Source organism: Lutjanus erythropterus, chromosome 3 (genome assembly GCF_056507025.1).
Source record: "Lutjanus erythropterus isolate fLutEry1 chromosome 3, fLutEry1.hap2, whole genome shotgun sequence".
NCBI classification, from domain to species: domain Eukaryota; kingdom Metazoa; phylum Chordata; class Actinopteri; order Lutjaniformes; family Lutjanidae; genus Lutjanus; species Lutjanus erythropterus.
In genome coordinates this window covers 33819007-33842665 of record NC_139319.1, presented here as the reverse complement: position 1 = coordinate 33842665, position 23659 = coordinate 33819007, and the positions used below count along the sequence as shown (strand labels likewise).

General features: G+C 38.8%; 2 protein-coding genes across 2 annotated transcripts; both read right to left on the bottom strand.

Moving 5' to 3' along the window:
* Positions 1-1399: 1399 nt before the first annotated feature.
* On the bottom strand, positions 1400-15968 carry cpz (carboxypeptidase Z). The gene is made up of 13 exons (XM_084715869.1): positions 15860-15968; positions 14860-14892; positions 14231-14282; positions 12081-12403; positions 11753-11968; positions 9825-10060; positions 7856-8017; positions 7596-7754; positions 5120-5255; positions 4852-4991; positions 4403-4502; positions 3717-3862; positions 1400-2313 (listed from the first exon to the last, which is right to left on the bottom strand). Exons 1-13 carry the CDS (start codon positions 15951-15953, stop codon positions 2110-2112), a joined length of 2001 nt encoding a protein of 666 aa, XP_084571995.1. The 5' UTR covers positions 15954-15968; the 3' UTR covers positions 1400-2109.
* Positions 15969-17080: 1112 nt separating this feature from the next.
* gpr78a (G protein-coupled receptor 78a) lies at positions 17081-21854 on the bottom strand. Its single transcript, XM_084715868.1, has 3 exons — positions 20455-21854; positions 19753-19866; positions 17081-18338 (listed from the first exon to the last, which is right to left on the bottom strand). Exons 1-3 carry the CDS (start codon positions 21129-21131, stop codon positions 18095-18097), a joined length of 1035 nt encoding a protein of 344 aa, XP_084571994.1. The 5' UTR covers positions 21132-21854; the 3' UTR covers positions 17081-18094.
* Positions 21855-23659: the final 1805 nt, after the last annotated feature.

Sequence of the window (23659 nt, the reverse complement as noted above, 5' to 3'; positions counted from 1 at the left end):
GTTAGTCACTCAGTCCAGGTACTCTACATACTGACTTAGTAGTAGCCAGGTGATATGAAGATATTATATTGATATTGTGATATGAGACGTGATATTTACACCACTTGAAAATTTACAGTATGTTATTTCAGTGAAAATGTCTTTATCAACATACATCACATGTCACGGTATCAAAAAAAAAAAAAAAAAGATAGACAAGATATACCGATATAACCGCCATTAAACTTAAAAACAATTAGGTGTAATATTGGTAGCGCCCGGCGGGTCCAACAGTGAATCAAATACATCTTGTAATGACCAACTTCTCTGTTGTGAGTCTGTAGTTTCACTGCTTACTTCATGTTAACCAGACAGAATATTCAGAGATTGTTTTACTTACTGAGTGAATAAAGAGAGAAGAAGCTGCTTTTTGTAAAACGGGTCCATTAAGTTGTTTATCTTAGAGTTGGCTGCTGACGGAGAGGCGGCTGTACCTGTTAACTAGAAACCAACCTAGCATAGGACTTTGGGCTTTTCTAACACAAAAACTAAATTCAGTGACTCACTCTGCTGTCAGTGCATCTTGTACCTTTACAATAGTCGGGTTTGCCGACTTGTAACGTTGATTTAACTTCAACAAGGCCAACAAGCCTTTTAGCAAAACAACTGAATCGTCACCTGGTTGTGTTAATCAAGTCAAACAAACACACCTGCAGCAGGAGGGACGCAGCACGGCCGGGGCAGTAGACGTACAAGAGTGTCCTTCCGCAGGATAACCAAGAAAACTTTATTAAAAAAAAAAAAAAAAAAACGAACACAGGAATAAAAAATATCAGCAGCAGCGGCTTGAGCCTGACAGAAAATTTTCTTTATGATGACTTGTGAGAACAACTTTGACTCTTCACTTGAGACTTAAATTCTTTAAAGACTGTAAACTCAAAAAATTAAAGCAAATAAGCCGATTCCCGACATAAAAGTCTTAATTATGAGATTGAAAAAAATCAAAATTATAAGATAAGTCATACTTTTGACATAAAAACTATGGTTATGCCGCGGGGACTTTTCTTTTGTTTCCAGGTATGCTGTAGATGATGAGGTGGTTCCTCTTTGTGTGTTTGTTTGTTTGTTTATTCATTCATATATTTATTTATTTGTCTTTTGTACTTCTTAATTTATTTATTTTTTCTTGATGAAAAACTCTTGATGAAAAACTGAAAAATTTGAACAAGAAAAAAGAAATACTACATTCATGAATGAATGAAACGTCACAGTCTGTCATTGCATGTTCTCTGGCGCCCTCTTGTGATCAAGGGCCACAACAACCTCTCAAGATAGGTTTTAGCTGAGAGGTGTAAATAAAACTAAAGAAAAAAAGCTATTATAGTACTTAACATTTCATAAATTCAAAAGTGGAAGAAGATACAGTATGCCACAAATATTTAATATTATATTTTTCATGCTTGTGAAAAACAAACAAAGCAAGAATTTCTACTCTTCACAAATGGCACAGTACTGCTGCTAATCAAAGCTTAAAAGTGAGAATACAGGTCCAGGAAATTTTGACTGTAGCACTTAAGCCTCGAGTAAAGCATACAACGTGGCTAAAACATACAAGGAAATCACCAGTGGAATGTAAAAAAATAAAAGAAAAAAAACAACAACTTTCAAATCTGCAAGAAATTTCACCCAATGTTTTTTTTTTTAATGTGCACAAAGACATCTTATGCAGCTGCCATCATATGGAATGAATTGAATCTGTAATAATATTCATATAAGTGCATACCATTTGTTTTGTGAAATAAAAGCAGTCAAAATCTTTGGACCACTGAGGAATCCATAACTCATTTACTTCCCAGTCATACAATTTTAATTAAAACAAGTTAAATGCAGCTGCAAAGCAATATTGGCCAAAACACTTACAGGCCAGAATTAAATTTGTTCCCCAGTGGAAAAAATAGCCTATTCACATCCTTCCAGGATGCACTGAAATCTATTTGGCACTGCTGATTTCAGAGTCACAGCTCCTTCCACGTAGATGCCTCTGACAGCACAGGGAGGGGACTGGATGTGGGACTGTCCATCACCAGTCTCCCAGTGGTATGCTGAGATCTTTATTGTCCTGTAGTGTGTCTAGACATTTCGCAGCAGCCACTGTGGAGGTGAGATGCCAGACTGGGAGAAGTAGTTCCACCACCATGGTTTCTCCTGCCGCTCTATCCCTCCCTCACCGACGCCTGGGTCGTTGTAGCGCTCAAACTGATTGTAGGGGTCGAATTGATCCCATGAGTCCACTGTGGGGAAGAGGTGGTCGTCGATATCGGGCTCCACGGGAACCTGGAGGCAGGACAAGAAAAAGGCTGAAGATGAAGAGCAGGGATAATGACTGACCATCCTAAAAAGTTTGGTTTGCCCTTACATAAACTGCCTCAATTCATTTAAGGTCATTAGGGAAGCTCCTGTTGGCAGGAGGAGGAGGCTGAGTGGGATTATTAGGCCTGTCTAGCATAATCCATTCAACATCACATGAGAGGGAGTGTTGTACAGAAATAAACAGGTCTGGGATTCAGTCATAGCTGGACCACGAGTGAGATATTGCTTTCATACAACAGTTTTACAAGTTTCATTTATTAGTTAACAGTAATATTTGACAAAAGATTATGATTTCTTAGTTAATTTACTAATTTATTTGGGTCCACCAACACCAGCAGACTGGAACTGGGTTGTTGCCAAACAATACATAAACATTTTTCTGCTCACTAACATCAGCTTGCTTCATATAAATCTCTCAATTAGTTGTCTAGAGGGATCCATAAAACTGCCTCCAGACTGTATTCATCTCACTTTTACCGAGTTTGTGTAATATGGGTAAGTCTGGGACTGGCAAAATAACTATGACAAGATGATCACTGGGGAGTGTTGACATTAGGCAGTAAGGTCATAGTGCTAATTTTTTTCCTTTTTAAATTTACTTTTATCATTTCCCTGTCATTTAGTCTGCTATTTCAATCTCTCTTATCAGCTTACAGGAATAAGCTAAATATGAATAAAAACCCTAAAACCAAACAACCAATAAGCTAGAGTCATTTCCTGTATACCGGTACAACCTGGTTTTACTCTTTATGACCCCTTTCTGTAATGTAACTTTTGTAATGGTTATTTGAACGCCTGTGAAGTGGAGTGATACATGTAAGTCCCACTGTTGCTATACTCTATATCAGCAGTAATGGAATGTGTCTTGTCCAATCAAATTACTTGGTCGGAACTAGCCAAAAGCCAGTATGGCTGCTCTGCACATCAACAGTAGTAAAGCTGTTTCTTAGTACTTGTGTCTCATTAAATTAACTGCACAGTTACAGTATTGTCTGTGGACACATTGTTACACCATTTGTAAGTGCAAAACACTGCTGAATGCATTGTTATCAAGCTCAAAAAAAGTTTTTTTCCAACTTGTTGTACTGGAATGCGTTCAGCTCAGGTGTGAAAATGGAATGCATCATTAGTATTTATTGTATTTTAACTTGTTGTATTTATTGCATTAGTTGCATTAGTGTCTAAACAGCCCGGTGACTGCAGATGGAAATAAGCTAGTAGGTAATCTGGTACAATACTCTTCTCCTTTTAATGAGGTTGAGTTTTTTTAATACATGGTCCCTGACAAATAAGTGTATTAAAAATAAAGTAACATTAAACCATGCATGGGTAGAAAGTATGATTTTAAAAAATGACAAAGATCCAACCTTCTGCAAGACAAAGTCGACTCGTCCAGCCTTGTTCATGCTATAAGGCAGATGAACCCTCTTGCTGACTCTGGAATAACCCTTAGCTGTGGCTGTCAGGATGTGAGTACCGGGGTTTAGCAGCCTCCAGTAGTCTCCATCTTCAGCTGGAGGGAGGGGAGGAGAGGAAAGAGTAGAAAGAGAACAGAGTAATACAGTCAACATGTCAGAGAGGGGGTCAAACAAATGAAAGAAGAGAGGTACAAAGAAGAGCACAAGGAATCAAGTGTAAGAAACAACGGAGAGAATATCCATCCAATAATCATCAAGACACTTCACTCAGAACCACAAATGCCAAACTCTAAAGAATTACTTAAGTCATTAGACTGCCCTTGCTCAGTGCAATTTCAAAGCAAGAGATGCTCAGTCATTGTGTTTACTAGTTATTTTGCTCTGGTTATGTCTTGTGATACACAAAAAAAGACCACATGGACATGTTAACAAGGTTGCAAATGTGATTTTCACTGGAGAGGGTCTTAAACATCTAAGGTTGCCTTTGTAAAAAAAACAAAAAAAAAAAAAAAAAAATCACAGCTACGCCATAATACCAACTTCCTAAAGGCTACCATTTTCAGCAAAAAAAAATAATAATAATAATAATAACATCAAACCTTTACCAAATGGAAAATATGTAGGATTGTGTTTACCTGTGGTAACATCTTTCCTAATGCCCCTGACAGAGACCGATGCACCTTTTAGCGCATTTCCATCAGAATCCTTTACTACTCCTTTAATCCCTCGATGGACCTGTTCAGGAACAGGAAGCAGAGTAGAAAGCCATATTATTTCATTCTCTATCTAGAATTATTGCTCCATGTAAAGGTCTTACGTCATCTACATGCACTGCTTGTATATTTCCCATAAGCATACACTTATTATTAATACAGTTTTTTCCTGTCTGTCTTTTCTTGCCTTTAAAACCTGTTTCTACAAGCGCTCTACCAGCAAAGCTGACTTGACAAGTGGCTCATTTCACACTTTCATCATCAATGATTTGTCCTCCCACTATCTGTTGAAATAAATAACGCACTGTAAAATTTTAACACAAACTGGTCATTTCTTTCTCAGGTTAGGACACCTTATTTCTAACACTTACAGACTCCATGAAACTGAGCAGAGCCTCTTTATTCCTCTTCCATTCTGGGTAAAGCTCGACCTCTGAGGGGAATTTGTCACAGCCGAGCTCCACAGTGATCTCCAGACAGTTAGTGTGCAAGTAGTTGAAGTCTGACATACCTGCAACAGATCCGTGCATACGTGTGAGTCCCTGTTAAGAATTTTTGGGGTACTAGGAATAGAAAATAAATAAGTAAAAATAATGTATAAATGGTTCCCTCTGTAGTTTGAGAAGTGTTGTTTCTCACCACCAGCAAAACTGTACCACATTGCACCATTGATGATGCCCCTGGTCCGGTAAAAGGAGGCTCCACACCTCTCTGTGTCATTGTTTGACATGGTTTCATGGGCGTCTGCATAAGTTCGAGCCAGCTGCTTGAAGATCTGAGCATGGGGAGATTATAAAAGGGACAGTTCAACCCCAAATCAAATACACTGTGCACAATTACTAGACAAGTTGTATTTTTGAGGATTAATTTTATTGTTGAACAACTACAGTGCTCTCAGTCAATCCAAAATGTTAATAAACCTCAAATCTGAATATTTAAGAAAGTAAATGTGAGGTTTTGGTTTCTTAGGAGAATATCTATGTGTGCACAATAATTGGGCAACTATTAGTGTGCAGAATGATTACGTGACAAAATGAAAAATTTCCCATCTCACTTGTTTATTTTCATCTGTCAAAGTGAGAATAATAAACAAACAACTCAAAATTTACAAATAAACATTTGTGACATTTAAAAAAAAAATCAGTGACCAATATAGCCACCCTTCTTTTCAACAACAGTCATAAACCTACCATTCATGGAATCTGTCAGTTTCTTGATCTGTTGACAATCAACTTTTTGTGCAGCAGCAACCACAGCCTCCCAGACACTGTTCAGAGAGGTGTACTGTTTTCTTTCACCGTAAATCTCCTGTTTAAGAAGGTCTCATGAGTTCTCAATAGGGTTAAGTCAGGTGAAGAAGGGGGCCATGTCATTATTCTTTCATCTTTAAGGCTTTTACTGGTTAGCCATGAAGTGGAGTACTTCGATGCATGTGATGGAGCATTGTCCTGCATAAAAATCATGGCCTTCTTGAAAGATGCACTTTTTCCTGTACCACTGCTTGAAGAAAGTGTCTTCTAAAAACTGGCAGTAGGTTTGGGAGTTGATTTTGAGTCCATCTTCAACCCAAAAAGGTCCAGCTAGCTCATCTGCAATAATACCAGCCCATACCAGTACCCTACCTCCACCTTACTGATGTCTGAGTCAAAGTGGAGCTCTGTGCCCGTTACTGATCCAGCCACTTGCCCATCCATCTGGTCCGTCAAGAATCACTCTCATCTCATCAGTACATAAAACCTTTGAAAAACCTGTCTTCAGATATTTCTTGGCCCAGTCTTGACGTTTCAACTTATGAATCTTGTTCAGTGGTGGTTGGGTTTCAGCCTTCCTTACCTTGGCCATGTCTCTGAGCACTGAACACCTTGTACTTCTGGGCGCTCCAGGTAGGTTGCAGTTCTGGAATATGACAGCACTGGAGGATAATGGGTTCCTGGTAGCTTCATGTTTGATTCTTCTCAAATGTTTGGCAGTTAATTTGTCTTTTTTTCTCAACACGTGTCTTGCGAACCTTTTGACTATTTGCAACAAAACGTTTGATGTTTCTGTGATCACGCCCCAATATCTTAGGAATTTCAAGAGTACTGCATCCCTCTGAAAGACTTTTTTTTACAGTTTTTTCAGAGTCAGTTCAATCTCTAAAGCCCATTTTGCCTGTGGAAAAGTAGCTGCCTAATAATTATGCACACCTTGATATAGGGTGTTGATCTCCTTAGGCCACATGCTCCCTCTTTACACAAATACACATCACCTGATATGATTAAATCTGATAAGCATTCAAGTTTATACAGCTTGGAGTTGGAAAATATGCATAAAAATGATGACACAGTCAAAATACTCACTTGCCTAATAATTGTGCACACAGTGTATACATACTTTTCCTATTACCTGAAGTGCCATTTATCAATCTAGATTGTTTTGGTGTGAGTTGTAGAGTTTTGAAGGCATCGGCCGTAGAGATGTTTGCGTTTGCTCCAATATGCTGGAACTAGATGGCACTCAGCTTGTTGTGCTCAAAAGATCAACAAAATACATCTGAAAAACTCAGCAGCAATGTGTCTAATCCAGAAATGATGACCTAGCTACTCAAGTTAATGCAAACACCTTGTTATGAACAGTTTCACGTAGGAACTATTTTCTTTCGACACCCACCAAACTTATCAGAAGGTGCAGAAGAAAGCGTGCATCTACTAATGGACGAGAGGTTACAGCTCAGCCAAGGAGGATGCCATTAATGTTTACATCCAGCATTGTCATGAGAACAAGCCTTCATCCATGGGTAGATGTACAATTCCCTCTGCACTGCTCACAACAACGTCTGAGAATTATTTTGAGTAGCCAGGCCATGATTTCTGGAAAGAGACATTGCTGTTGAGTTTTCAGATGTTTTGTTTTTTGGTGCTTTGAGCACCATAAGCTGAGTACCATTTAGTACCATTACATTCAAGAGCAGACACCCTTATCTCCAAAACTCTCTGGATGGATAAATTGCACTACTGGTAAGGGGGAAATTGAAACTGTATGGTGAGAGTGGGATATGGCAATCCAGCTGCATGTTAAACCAAACCTTTTCACCAACCTTAAATATGTTTATCCATCAGACATCCAATCGTCCTACCTGCTCATCTGGAGTGGGTGAGAACAACCTCTCTTCATGTATGTCTCTAGAGTAATCGAAGGGGTAAGAGATCACCAGCTCCCCGCCATGCAGGCTGGCCGACTGAACAAAGGGCAGTGACCTGATCCACTTCATCACTGCATAGGTCTCTGGTGCCACCTACAGCCCAAAGGTAGGATTGTTTTGGGCCTCATGCTCATACACTGCATCTCATTAAGACAGTTCTACATAAATCTATTTAATAAACATAGTCTGCTTACCTTGCCAAACCAGTAGGCATCAGGGATTGGGATGTGGTCAATCCGGTAGTGCCTGCTGCGGCGGTTGCGATAGAAAACTGAGGTGAGGTCCGGGAAATTGCGATTGAGGTCAATATTCTGGGCATTGGTCCGTCCATTGGTCCAACCATTTAACAAGTGACCCTGAAACATTTAAGTTCATACAGCTAGGAGAATTAAAAAGTGTGACTATATTTAGATTGATGACAACAATGATGATAAACATGATAATGTGTTGACATTAGTAGGAGCAATGATTATGTGATGAAAATATTGAGCAAATGATATGAAAATTAGTCAAAAGTACAAGAAGGAGCATGTTAGACTATCTACGTTAATTGTGTTGTTAACATGTAGACAAGACCATATATCCGTCATGAGCAAAAGTAGCAAATGGAGTTACAGGACGTGAGCAGCAAATGCATTTAATCTCTGATTTATACATCCAAATAATCAAAAAAAGATTTTTTGGATTATGCAAACTGTTGCATATATTTACATATTATAAACATATACATTTGTATACGTTGCCATATACAGTACAAATATGGGAACAGTTTGAGTTTTCAATTTAGTCTTTGATACATTAGGTATAATCGGAAAATTACTATAATACATGCATTATACATAATATGAATAAATTCAATATAGTTTGGCCTATATAATACATTTGAAATGAGATCATAAAATGAGATTAAAGGGGCAGTTCAGGTTTCCTGAAGTGGGGTTTTATGAGGTACTTATATAGTCAGTGTATTACCAACAGTAGATGCTGGTTGACACGCCCTCATTACCAGGGTCAGCAACAAAAGGTATTTTAGCCAATTTGAAAAGGTCAACTAAAAAATAACAATATCAGTTTAAGCATATACTGTATTTAGAATATTTTCACTGCTTTACTTTGCTGTCAAACAGCCTTTTCGCTTCTGCATTCTGTAAGGCAAAATTACTTCTATAACAGTGGTTTATTACTCATAAAAGGCTGTCTGATGGCAAGGAAAAGCAATGAAAATATTTTAAATATAGCCTACATTTAAACATGGTCAACTGTTGTTGACCATGTCCACAGCAGTACATTGCTTAGCTTCCTACACCAGCACTTCCCACTTCACCCCCACTTCAAAAAATACAAACCATCCCTTTAATAAAAGGTACAATGTGCTGCACACTTTCATTATTGTTTCAACCATGTATGTTCAGTAAATCACTAAAACCAGTCTGACTAAAGACTGACTAAACCCATGCATATAAAATGTCCTCTCTTGGAGTATAGCTGCGTATAGTATAATAAAACATTTTAGATAGCACATTACATACATGGATAATGATGATCTTCACAGTGGACCTCACAATGAGACCTGCACGACATACACATGATCAGTCTACAGCATAGAATATGCATGCAGTGCATGTTAGAGGCACAGTGCTGATAGATAAATATACAACATTTGGACTAAAGGTTGTGTCAGTATTGTTATACTGAGAATTAAAAGGCTCGAGTGATGCAGGTGTAGAAATCTACCAACTAAAAAAGTGAACAAGAGGTGATTAGTGTTGATTTCTCTGGTTAGCAGAAAAGAAGGTAGAAGGTGGAAGGCTTGAGTACTCCTTTGGTTATAACAGTGGTTAAATTTACCAACAGCTTCCAAAAATGACTGATTTATAACTGTTAGTCTTCTCAAATAAATTACTTTCAAACTTCAAGCAAAATGTGTTCTTTTTTAGATATTTTCAAAAGTGACAGCCTCTACATTCAGAGATTGCACAGCTACATGATGTCCCATTTCACAACCCACAAGCAGCTTTGTAAAAACCCTCTGCATTAACTTAAACTACCTCAGCAGAGAACCTCATGCCTCCACCTCCAGACCTCGAGTTGAACAGAATGAACAGACAGTGGGTTGAGAGCGGATAATGGAGGTTTGTCTTTTTCTCTGTTAACAATATTTACTTCCTGGTTGCTGAGCTCCGGATCATTTCTATCCTCTACCTCTGAGGCGGCCAGCTCATAGCCATCTGGATTCATGGAGGCCAGGATATGGATGCGGGTGTTGTTGATGAGGCTCTGAATTCGTTGGTTCCCCAGAACGTACTCTGAACAGAGGTACTGGGCCAGGTAGATGAGCAGCTGGCGTCCCAGCACCTCGTTGCCATGCATGTTGCCCACCAGCTTGATCTCTGGCTCCACTGTGGTCCACAGAAGGAAGCAAACATGGTTTAAGCTGTATTCATGGATTTTTTTTTGGCCACTTTGAGGCAGCAGAACAAGCTGTAACCACAATATTAACATATTCTTCAGAACTGTCAGAAAACCTTTGTGGCAAACCATCTCCACAACTCCTTTAATGGCTGTAGTTGGAAACCATGTTGATGAGATTGGTAATATGAAACCTAGATAGACAGTAAAGTCATGGGCTGAAAAATCAAAATGAGTCATCACTTTGAGTAAAATACAGTCATCTGATTCTTCATCTGATGCAAACACTTGAAACTGTTTTTTACATGTCCTATGAGAAAACAGTCTACAACGATTTTAGTGTTAGAAGTGGACAGACTACTCCACATACTGTTGGCTAACTAAAAGTTTAACAGTGCACCATTTCAGGCCCCACCACTTCCACCCACTTTGTATTATTATCATGAGTAACAGAGTGGTATTACAAATGTGGTGGACAGAAAAGCAGAAGAAAAACATGTTCTTCCTCAAGAAGACTAGTTAACACTAACACTACTTGAAAACAAGTACATGTTCAAAATCAAGTGAAAGAGACTCCTGACCTTACATCCTGTATTCTGTTAAGACACAACAAAGTAGAGTCTCTGCAGAGGCAGACACCTCCATACACTTATAGTGGATCATAAGTGATGATTGAGAGAGATTATTTTGTTAGGAGTCTATACATTGTTTGTTGGAAAACCCTCCACAGTATGACTGTAAATTAAAAAAACTGAAATAAAGAAAATAAAATGACCAGGTAACAGAATCCAGGTAACAGCTGTGAGAATACTGACACCGAACCCAAATACAGGTGAGTTACTTTTTATTTTGTTATTCTTGGTGTCTATCTCTTCTCCCATTTGTGCCAAGAAAACAAAGAAATCCAAAAACCGTATCTGTTGCCCTCTTATGTCATACCAGAGTTGTGTCCAGCTAGTTGTTTTCGCTTCAACACAGCAGCTGAGTATGTTACTGTATTCTGAGTCCAACAGATAAACATCTGTCACTGCCATCTTATTTGCCAATCAGCTGATTACAGTCAAAGCAAATATATCGGTCAATGTTGCTGATAATAGTAAGTAAGTAAATCTGTGAATCTGTAGTTTAGTGTGTTTAAGCTCTCTCTTTTTTATTTTATTTTACTCTGCCCACCACTTCACTGTCTTAGTTCACTCTCTGGATAAACCCACTGAACATTACACCAGCCTGCACCAGCCAGTACCAAAGTAAGTTATAGGGACCAGAAAAGAGCTTAAAGGCGGGTAAATGTTGGACTTAGATTTGCCAGGTCCCCATAAACATGACTCAAAATAAATACCAATATTGCTCTGTATCTACCATATGTGTAAATAAACAGCTACTAATTATTGTAATTCAGAACATCAACACTGAAAGGTGATGTTATGCAAGTATTGTGTTTACAGCTTGTTTCCACAGCCCCCTAGTGGCCAAAACTTAGTTAATGCAGGTTTTAAGATGGACATTAGTGCTTCTTGGTAAGCAGAGGGATGAGGGAAAAAATATGTGGAACTTGTTTACTCAGGAACTTGGTTACACAACAGGCTGAATTCAATGAATCAGAGCAGCATAATCACAAGGCTGCACATACCACAGGACTAACATCATGTCATAATTAATGGACACTGCTCTTTCTTACTCACATAGCTCATGCTGTCCCGGGTTGTCAGTGAACTCAATGACCAGTAGATCCCTGCCCTCCGTGCTGCGTCCGATGCTGTAGACATGAGAAATGTGGGAGCACTTGGAGGCTGTTCTCTTCAGTAAGCTGTACATTTGGATGTTGGTGGTGTAGGTGAACTGGATGATGGTGCTGGGTTCTTCTGGAGAGAGGCTGGACAGTGCTAGCTCCTGTCTGGCTGGAGGAGGGATACCAGGATTTAGGGAAGGAGAGAAGGATACTGTGTTGGATTCACAGAGCACTTGGCAGGCAATGGTCCAAACAGTGCAACACAACCGCGTGACCTATACCTTTCAGCCCTGCCAGCGGGTCAAAGCAGCCCTCCTGGTCGCTGGCAAAGAAGCGGTCACAATCTAGGAAGTAGGGCCAGGCCATTTCAATGGCCTCAAAGGCGTGGGCACAGTCCTTCCTCAGTGCCTCGCACGTGCTTCGGCAGGGCCTGATCATCTTATCATTCTGGCAGGGCGAGGCGAGCACTGAGCAGCCTACGAGGCGAATCTCAGGGGAGCACTCCCCATTGAGCAGGCCATGGATGACGCTCAGGAGGAGGTACTCTGGTCCTGACTCTGCATCCATGCGACTCCGGTGGCCAAGGATGTTGGGAAACATGGTTCTGGAGCAGCAGCATTTAAACAGAAGTTGTCAGAAAAGATGCCCACAATCATCTGCGAGGAACTTAAATAGAAAAATTGGCAAACACTTCACATGACATGCATGTCTATAAAAATGGATCAATATCACAATATAATGTGAAAAATTAATAGTTAAACCAAGATGTTTTTATGTTGTTATGACAAAAAACTTATTATGTTATAATAACAAACTTTTCTTGTTTTAAAAACAATTATCCTGTTATTACATTAATATTTCATTTTATAACATGAAACTTATACCACTATAACCTGTTAAATATCTTTCTAATGTCATTTTAGAAAGATATGATGTTTTATGTTACAACAATAAATTATTACATTATAACATGAAAGTTTTCATATCAGTGGTTTAATGTTATAACAAGAGAAGTTTCAAATGATAACAATGTTAGCATACTATAAGATAAAAACTTTTTATGGTATAATACAATTATTAGTAGATTGTTATAACAACAAAACTGTCTTGTTATAACACAGTAATATTGTATATTTTACTGACATGAAAATATCTTTTATAACATGAATATATCACGTTATAATGTGAAAAACAATAATGATATATCTTTATGTTACAATGTGATACTGATCCATTTTTCTTTTTCTGAAGTGGCAGCAATAAGCTTCCTTAATATGTTTCTTGGACCTGTATAATTATAAGCACTCTTAAATGTTCACAAAACTTTGAGGACAATAAGCATTTTAATAATAATGATAACTAATAATGACTTATAGGGTTAAGCATCGTAATACTAAATCATTGCTGATCACTCACTGACATGTTTTTGCAAACACTACAGTCTATTGAAACACTAAACCTGATCCATAAAGGAGGGTAAATGATAAGAAAAAAAACATAATAGGCTGTTTGATTTAATAATACCTTTTTTCTCAGGTGAGAAACACCAAAGACTTGGTTAGGGTTACTTCATTAGGGTATTTCATTACTTCACTAAAACCACTCAACGACCACTTCAAGTAACATATAATCACATTATGATCCTTTTAAACAGTGATTATAATGCATTACAAAATGATTATAATGTATTACAACTATGAGAATATTAATACACTGTGAAACTTGACCTTATGAATGTATTACAAATTGTTATAAAGGAGCATGAATATTGATGAGTGTTCATAATGATAATTATATAGTACTGTAAGTAGGAGTGGAAGTACCTAACAACAACTTCTCAAATTACTATAATTAAATAACTCACACATTCTGTCTGTAATTCTGTAAGTCTGTAATTTTATATGAACTTAGTATCCATTAAATACTTCTGCTACTGACACCTGTGTGCAAATAACATCTGCCAAAAAACCTAAAAAAAAAAAAAAAAAAGAAAAACACTGCAGCAGGCAGAGGTTTGGAGAGCTGACTGTGATCACTGAGCAGAACAGAGCACAGTTGGGACTCATTTAGACTGAGGATGTGGGGAAACAGAAACCCCTTGTGACTGAATTCCTGCTATTGATGATACATTAACCATAAACTGAGATTTGAAAAGAATACTTTGTATTCTTACTTTCTATTTCATAACACCAGTACTTGTAGTTGAGTAATATTTCAGTAATGCAGCAGTACTTCTACTTAAGTACCCACGGATTTTCAAAACTCTTTTCTCCATGAACTATAAGCAGATTATAACACATTGTAAGTAAAATGTGTTACTGAAAAGGCAACTCAAAAGAATAACAACATTGACTTATAATGTATGCATGGTTCAAGTTTTTATCTGGCACTGATCGTCTCGCCCACGTTAGTACCAACCTCTGTGACCCACCTCGAGTATTCCATATCATTACAGTAGCCCAGGTTCAGCTCTGTGCAGGTAGCTGTGGGAGAGAGAAGCCAGAGAAAGCTGCTGACTTAACTTCTGAAAACTTAGCTTATAAAACAAAGCTTTTCTTTGGTCGTTGAAAGTTTACTGCTAGATCTAAAACATTTTTGGCCTCAAAATAGTTAAATCTAGGTCTGTATCTCTCACATCTTTAAGAGGACTTAAGAAACACTATGATCTAATAAAAAAAAAAAAAAAAACACGACACCTGGCTGGTGTAGCACCTGGTGTTTCAGAATGGAAAAATACAGTATGAGATTCTTGAAGCTCCATAAATCTTCCCTGACAGATTTTAGCATTGGAGTGCTGCAGCTCCTTTTTTTTTCTCTCACTGGCTGGCTATCTGGAAAGGAGGCCTGTTGCATCTTGCAGTGGCACTTGGTATTTCAGAAAGTTTGGTTTTTCAGCCCTAAAGGTCGGGTCATGGAACGAAAACTCATGACTCGTCTGAGAGTGCATATGTGGTCCACTTTCCATGTGTTCTTTCACAGCAGCTTTGACTTGGGATATAAAATCAGAACTTATAACTCAACTTAGTAACTTAAATTGTGTGAAATGTACGAGCCACCTACGTTTTTCTTCAAGTACGGTGTTGCTGCATCTTCCTGTGAGAAAACACAAACCAAGCAACTAACATAAGAGCTCACATCACCACTGAAATATTATTGAACAACACAACTTATTGTGCTTAATTTTTCTCTGTTTATGACCATTGTGTTTTATTTTAAGATACTGTATTGCTCGGTAATAATAATGTATTCTAACAGCTCATAAAGCAAACAACATCACCAACAGTGGGAGACTGTTTTATAAACATTGTTGAGTTTGAGGTTGGACTTAAAACTCAAAAATCTATAGAAAAAGGTTGTTTTCTAAACTGTTTTTTTTAACGTTTGTCACATTAACTTATTTTTTTTATATATTTTTAGACAGAATGCTGGGATAACGATAAAAAACGATAAAAAAAAAAAAAAAATCCTTGCGCTTTATCTGGTGCAACACATTTACTGCGCACTGTCCCCGTTTTAAATAAACCAATACATAAAGCATGAAATTTTTTACTGTGTTACAAATTAATCGCTAGGAGGCGCCATCTTCAAAAGTAAGACACAACACCAAAGCGGAGACTGACTCTGATTATTGTTTATGTCAAAGATGATGTGGTTCAAAAAACACAGCAGGTGACAATGTGTCTACAACATGGAGTCATGCTCAGATCACGACGAGACTTTACAGGCCCTCTGCAGGATATAAAAAGGGTTTAAGCAGTAAAGCTGCGAGAAACTGGAGATTACAGTTTAACAAACAATATAACCTGATTGTTCTCAAGTACAACACTTAAATTAGAGCATATTGTTATATTATATATTAAGTTAGGACGTGTTGTGCGGTCATGGTTCTGCCTCTCAACCCTATCAGCTGCTCTTTCATTGAGTAGGAAGAGCAGAGGTGATTTTTAGTCTTAAATCGTCCATATTGCTCTTTCAAATAGGCCTTTCCTGTTTCCTTCGCATCAGGCGTACTTAGCGCGCATATTTCCGTATGAAGCATTTGAAGTTGAAGTGACCTTACCTAAAAGTTCGTCCCCGGGGTGACATGTCTGCTGCGGAGCGCACCAGCAACTTTTCGTCAAGAAAACAAACAGCACCGAGACTCCTAAACGCATGTTGGAGCGCAGACGGTGAGCTGCTGCTTGGTGTGTGATGTGGCAGTGTGTGTTTGAAGCTGCAACTTCTCCGCTCTCTAGGCTGGATGATAATTACCACCCACGGCAGCGAGACCTCCTTCCTTTGTCTGCTCTGCGCGGAGGAGCATCCCTGCCTGACCCGAAAAAAGTGCGCCGCGCCAGGATTTTGTCTATGCTGTGCGCCGATCATATTTCACTGCACAGAGCTCTGCGTGTGTGTGTGCGTGTGTGTGTGTGTGTGAAGAAGAAACGTGGCTTGTGGGGGTGGGAGTGAGGGAAGTTCATGCCCGTTTTGTTTGACATAATAAGGCTGCTGCTGAGTCTGTTCACCGGTTCAGTGCAAGAATAAATCTCTGCACCAGGCCTTATCAACCTTCACGTCCTCATTTAGTCTTTTATCATCTATTATTAGAGTATCAGAGGGATTTATAATATGTATATAGGGGTGGTTTCCAACATAGGGGTCAGAACCCCCCCAGAGAGCCCCAAGATAAATTTGAGCACTAACCAGATAATTAAAGGAATAAGACAAACTAGAATTACTGATTCCTGGTTGCTTCTGCCAATCAGACCAGTTCCAGTTTACACCCGTGTCTGTATAATATACGTACTGACGACTTTGAAGGAATTAAATAAAGTTTTAAGTGTTTTTTTATTACTATACTGACATGTATGATTCCAGTAGATAATTTCCAATGAATGTCTTCACTCAGAGACTATTTTTACAGATGGGTACAGAGGTCTGATACAGAGCTGAACATTATGATGTTTCAGTGAAGTTGACCTTTGACCTTTTAGATACAAAATGTCATCACCTAATTATTTCACTCTATTAGATATTTGTATAAAAAGTTGTCATACTGAATGAATGTCATACTACATGAATTCTTGAGTTATGGACACAGTGACCTTTGACCCCCAATATATAATCAGTTAATACTTTCCAAGTCCAAGTGGATATTTGTACCAAGCTCATGAAATTATGTCAAATTGTTATAAGATACTGCTTTCATGAGAATGGGACGCATATGTCACCTACAGTCACCACTCTCACCGGCGCCGAGGCATAAAAATCGTTATGGTGAGAGTACATGAATTATCATGCCTTCATGCAATAATTATTTCAAGCATTAATTCACTTATGTAGCACTTCATGAACTATCAGGAATGTACAAGAAATCTCATGTGTGACATAATGCAAAAATAATATGGTAATTAATGCAACAGCTAAGTTATTTCAATCGTCATCATGATAATTATTGAGTTAATAATGATGTTCCTGTCTTCTTCAGAGGTAATATAGCGGTTAAAGGCAGAGGGCAAAAAGCTGACCAGTCATAACAGTGATCATGTCTCTGCTAAAAGTGGTGAAATCATGATTAACTAATCATTATTTTTTCATGACTTCATCATGATTGCAGTCCTTCAAATAAAGTCAGTCCTTCTACATATTTAGGCATAGTAGGAAAAAATACAAATTCGTTACCAGGATGTCATGACTCACTCTTGTGTACTCATATGAAGAACCCATTGTGTGTCTGTGGCAGTGGAGTTTATTCTGTAAGCTGTGTTTTTGCTGTGATGTAACATCTTCACACATCCTCACACCTACATTATTTTTACACTGTTCGTGTTCAATGCACCACTCATTAACATAAACATTGATATTAGCTTGAAAACAGTCATCAGCATGAACATTTCTCCAGTTTTTACACTGAAACTTGAAGACCACTTGATAACATATTCAAAGTTACTTCAACCACACATTTACACAGATTATAGTAATACACATAGTGCTGTGTGCTTCATGTGGTGTATCCTTGGCAATGCCTCAGCAGGCAAACTGATGAGCCCTGTGGAAACAGCAGTCTGTACAGGCTGAAAAAGCCTTTGGCACACATCTGAGGCCAGTGCAGTCTCATTTAGTTTACACTGTATTGTGTCCTTCACAGTTCTCCCAGTGGACAACGCAGTGGCCTAAAGAGTCCTGTGGTCCACCCATGTATTAAAGACACAGCCCTTGAGCAAGACACTTCTATCTGCGGGGCTGCCCCTGACCTCTGACCTTTCTGCAGAAGGTATGTAGCCTATTGAACCATTTAAATATTAACACATCAAGCTCAGGTAACTCTGTTAATACAGTTGTCATCTGTGGTGTCCAGCGTGCTGCTCGTGCTGTGGACAGACAGCGAGTACTGATCCTCTCTCATAAACCGGCTGATGATACCAACCAGGACTTTCCTGTACTGCTGCCGCAGCAGACAGTAAACAAACGGGTCGCTGGAGGTCTTGGCATAAGACAGACATTTGGCGGCGATGCCCCAGTATCGGGGGATGTGCACGGAGGGTACCAACTCCACCAACCTGCAGGAAGAATAGTTTATTTTATTTATTCATTTGATAGGGACAATGTAATTTAACATAATTCCAATACAAACTATGAGACTGATGTGTTGCACTGAGAGTTTATAAGTATTTCTGATTGTCATCTCTGTCCCTTGTTGGGGTTTCACATGTCTACTGTTGTTAAAATATACATCTTCAGGTATCATGCACTGCAGATATGGAAAATACAATAAAATACATGTATCACAAAACACATACCACAGCAGAGCTCTCAATGTGAGCAAATTAAGTCAATTCAATTGGCCCTAATATACTAAATATGGAAGCCCATTTCTATCATGCACAAATCAACACAAAAACGTTACTTAAGTCCCGCATAATTATGGGTTCTTATCATAATCATGAGTTCTTATTTCATAATTTCAAGATATTAAGCCATAATTATGTCATAGAATTTCATTTTTTTTTTTTAGTAATTTTTGCCTTTATTTGAGAGGGATTGCTGAAGATATGACAGGAAAAGGGGTAGAGAGAGAGGGGATGACACCCAGCAAACGGGCTGCAGGTGGGAGTCGAACTAGTGACCTCTGCAGAGGACTGACAGCCTCAGCACGCGCTACCAACTGAGCTACAGTGGCGCCCCACAATTTCATAATTATGACTTATTTTCTCATTTATATAAAAAAACCCACTTGAGTAGAAAATTAATGGTGTGAATGGACATCCAGAGACGCGTAGAAGTCTGTGTTTTAGTAATCATCATTAGCTGTCCTATAAAATATTTTAAATGAACCCTATATATTTTAGCTGATAACTTGTAACATGTAATTGTGATAAGATAACAAATGCATGGATATGAACACTTGCAAAGTACCATGCAACTGACTGTTGTATCCCTGCAATAAATGTTATCTTGTTTTAATAATGGAATTTGATTTTCAGGCTGTGGTATTTATTTACTTATGAATTTATTCAATTATCCATCCATCCATCCACCCTTTATTTAACCAGGAAGGTCCCATTGAGATACAATATCTCTTCCTGGTCAACCTGAACAGTAGTGAATAACATAAACATTATGTGTAAAAGTAAAGACAACAGATAGCAATCAAATCAATCACAAACAATAAATACAGGAGATAGATATGAAACATCCATCACAGTAACATACCAAAACACAGGGATCATATGTTGTGATTCTTGTATTTGTGTGTTCAGGATATTGTGTCTATAGTCTCTGTGTTTCAGATGTTATACCACAAAAAAGCTGTCAGATGTACAAAAAGGATATGATCAATATAAAACCATTATTGTGTGACATTGTTTGATTTTCTTTAGGGCGATTATTGTAAAGACAGACATATCGCATGGGAAGTTAACCATAAAAAGCCTGAGATAAAAAGAGACAGTGAGCAGCAGAGCAGGCTGTTACCTTGTTATAACGTAGGGTGAAAAGCAGAGGATGAACGAGCCGATGAAGATGCAAATTTTTTTAGTGGCGCGCTGCCTCCTCTTCTTCTGTTCAGCCAGACACCTCTCCTTCACTCTGACAGACACACACACACACAGAGTGTAATTCATGTCTGACAAGACAGCTATTAAGGATCTAAATCATTAGCATTACAAAACAGGTTTGTACAGCACTCTAAAATTAGTCGAGAAGTTTCTGCAAGTAACAAGTCAAACTGCAGATAAAAAATAGAAAATATTTTAAAGGTTCAACAGCTTTCAAGGCATACAGCATTTTCTTTAAATTAGTTTTTAACTAGTTATAAAACAGTCTCAGTTTATTTTTGATGTTATATTTTGTGGTTATTATGGGGGAAACACTACCGCTTTTGTCCATAGGTGCCTCCAGAATCAACACAATATGAATGTTCCTTGTAGTACCTTTAAAATAAAAACAATATATAGACTCATGTAAACATGATCCCTTAAAATCTTCATCTATTACCCACCAGAGGACTATGTGGTGGTGTCTGTATCTGGAGACACTGCCAGGACGCTTTACCAGCCCCAGATGTTGGTGTTTGATGGGAATGAGATTCACCATAAACTTTCTGAGACTTTTAGGAACAGCTGGAATAAATCCCTCTGATTCTATCTTTAAAGTTTTGTCTCGAGCATACTTTACCTGGGGTGAATATCCACCAGCAGGAACAGAGTCTGCACCGTGATCACATCTATCCTCTTGCAGTGGGACCTGGCCACTCTCAAAACTTTCAGGTAGGCGAAGCACAGGACGAAGAGGCAAAGCGCGAAGCTGCTGCAGTGGAACAGCGCCGTGAAGGTCGCATAGGCAGCAAGCTGGGTCCTCTCCTCGTCCCCGTCCAGGTGAACCGTGCAGGACGCGTACGTGTGGCTATAACCCCCCCAGTCCATGAGCAGCTGGGTCAGAGAGAAGGTGAGGGACTGCAGCCAGGAGTACGCCACGATGAGGAACGCGTCCCTGTAGCGCATCTTGCTGGAGTAACTGAGGGGAAACACCACCGCAATCCACCTGTCCATGCTGAGCGCGGCCATGCTCAGCATCGCGTTAGTGGTGAGAAAAGTCTCACTGAAGCTCACAGCCTGGCAGAACAAGTCCCCGAAGGGCTGCGCGCTCCTGGCCACTCCGAGAAACGTAGCGGGCATGTTGATGATGGTGAGGAGAATGTTGGAGAAGGAGAGGTTGAGGATGAAGATGCCAGGCACATGGGATCTTAACTCTCCGCTCTGGGTGAAACATAGCAGCACTGACAAGTTTGTCAACAGAGAGACAACAGCTATCACCACGATGGACACTTCAAGGAGGAACTCCGGTATGCTCATGTCTCGACGCTCGGCGTTAGCAGCAGATGTGGGGAGGATGAGGAGGAGGAGGAGGATGCTGGGGAGAGTCCGCCATGCTCTCAACTCGTGCCCCCCACCAGTTGGGACCGATGGGCATTTTATTTTCCCGGCAAAACACGCGCGGAGAGCTGTCCAGTGCTGAAATGTCAGACAGTGTCAGTCACTGCTCTTTAAACCCACTATAATGTAAATTAAGCTGATTAAATGAGTGGTTATGCTCTTTTTTTTTTTATCTCTCCAGTAATTAATTAGCCTCCTGTAGTCCTCAGTGTAAAGCTGTAGGAATGATGACTTCAGGTTGCCAAGTGCTCTGTGTTTACTCTCGATCATGCGCACTACCCAGCGCCTCCTCTCTCGCTGGCGATGCCGTGCGCCCTGCACGTGCAGGCGGTTGCTGGCTCATGTGACGCTTGAACAATATTCATGCAAGCTGGAGTTAATATCAAAGATGGGGATAACAACATGGTTTTTGCACACAAATTCCTCTTTTCCCCTTCCTAAACAATATCATTCCCATATTATGTCTGTGCATTAAAGCCCTGAGAGATGGCTGTGAAACCTGTTTGCTTCACATTTAAGAAATATCATAAATTTGTGGAATGGGTACCATTTTACAATAAGACTATCCTTATAAATGATTGATCAATGCCTTTTAGGTTATACATTGACTTCTAAACACTTATGAATCACTAAGAACCAATTCTAAACGAGTTATAACACACTTATCATGCATCAACGTGGGCTCACTATTTGGCAAAATCCAGTTACAGCCGACTACTAATTAATATTACTAATGAATTACTAATATAACTGATAAGAAGGGAGCCATACTGGAAAATATAAAACCATCACCATTTATTAATGACTTACAACCATTTATAACAAAAGGGAGAGTAAAATGCTGCATGCTGTAAATATCAAGATAAACAATTTTGCCTTCACGTATGATTCTAAATCTGGTCTCATGTTAATTTGATGCCAAATAAAATTTTCTGACTCTTAAGATATGTTGAGGAGCAATAAGTTCATTATTAAATCAACATTTTGTGTCATATTATTGTAAGCAGGATCATGTAGATCATCATGGACTCGCGTGGACTTGCGTTGGGCTCCTGTATCATCTTGTCTGGGTTTATTTTGCCATAATGATCCACTCACTGTACATCATCTCTCACGTAACATCTTAACAATACCTGATGAGGCTGACAGGTATAAATGCTGATGGAGAAGACAATGTAGCCTAAATAAGCAATGAGGCTTAACAGTAGAGATAAATGTGGGCTCACTATTTTTGCAAGCAACAGGTCACTGTTACCCTTTTTTATCTAATATGTTGATACAGCTTATTAATGATTCATTAAGTATTTACAATCTAATAATTACCAAATTATAAACTATTTATAATTTCTAACGCTAGTCTTACTGTGAAGTGGTACTGTGGAACGTGACACGGAGAGTTACTCTTTGTATCGTCTCTCAGACAGGCTGTGAGCATTAATGTGCAGTGAGCAGGTCATTATTGTAACATGAACCCCAACAAGGTGGTGCGGGCCTGGAATCACCCTGAAGCAAAAGTAAGTCACCAATGTGCAAGTCACAAACAAGTCCCATGTCTTCAAGTCTCAAGCAAGTCCCAAGATACTGTGTTGAGAATTAAGCAAGTGAAGTCATTGCTTATAGGCCAAGAAAGTCACAAGTCCAGTCATATGAAATTGTGATGATCTACCCAAGTGTCCATATCAGTGTTCAACATTAAACAAATACTTTTGGGGCTCTGAAATGATTATTAAATTATGGCTATAAAGGGCTCTTAAGTGAAGTATGACACATAAAATTGCATCATAATGTTTAAGTGCCCCTGCCCTGCTCCAACCTCAGGAGGATCACACCATTTCTCCCCTTCATATTAATCCAGCTGTCTCTGGTGTTTCTATGACACGGCATATGACTGTTCTCTTCTCACTGCTGTCAGTGACGACGTAATCCTTGAATCTTAATGTTAGTATTTTTGGACCAACATTAGTCCCCTTTATGATAGTCGCCTTGTGCATTAGCCTCTGCGGATCTGCTTAGGAAAATGGAAATACTTTATTTTAAAAAATGTCAAGTCTTTTTGCATCATCTGTTTCAAGTCAAAGTCATGGCGAATCTTTTATCAATGTTACTCAAGTAAGTCTCGTGTTACTTTCTTTAAATAAAAAAAAAACATGCACAAAATTATTTAAAAATTATTTGATTGATTTAAAAAATATTTTCTTGTTCCTACAGTCTAATGCTTCATCTGAAATTCCATACTAACATGCTATTTAGTATGTTAAAACAGTATGTGAGATTTATTAGTGTGACAAAAAGTAACATGAAATCAATAATACGCAAGGTTAGGGTTGGGTAATATATCAATAATATATCAATATCATGATTTGAGACTAGATATCGTTTCCCTTTTGGATATTGTTATATCTTGATATACCATAAGTGTTGTCTTTTCCTGGTTTTAAAGGCTGTAT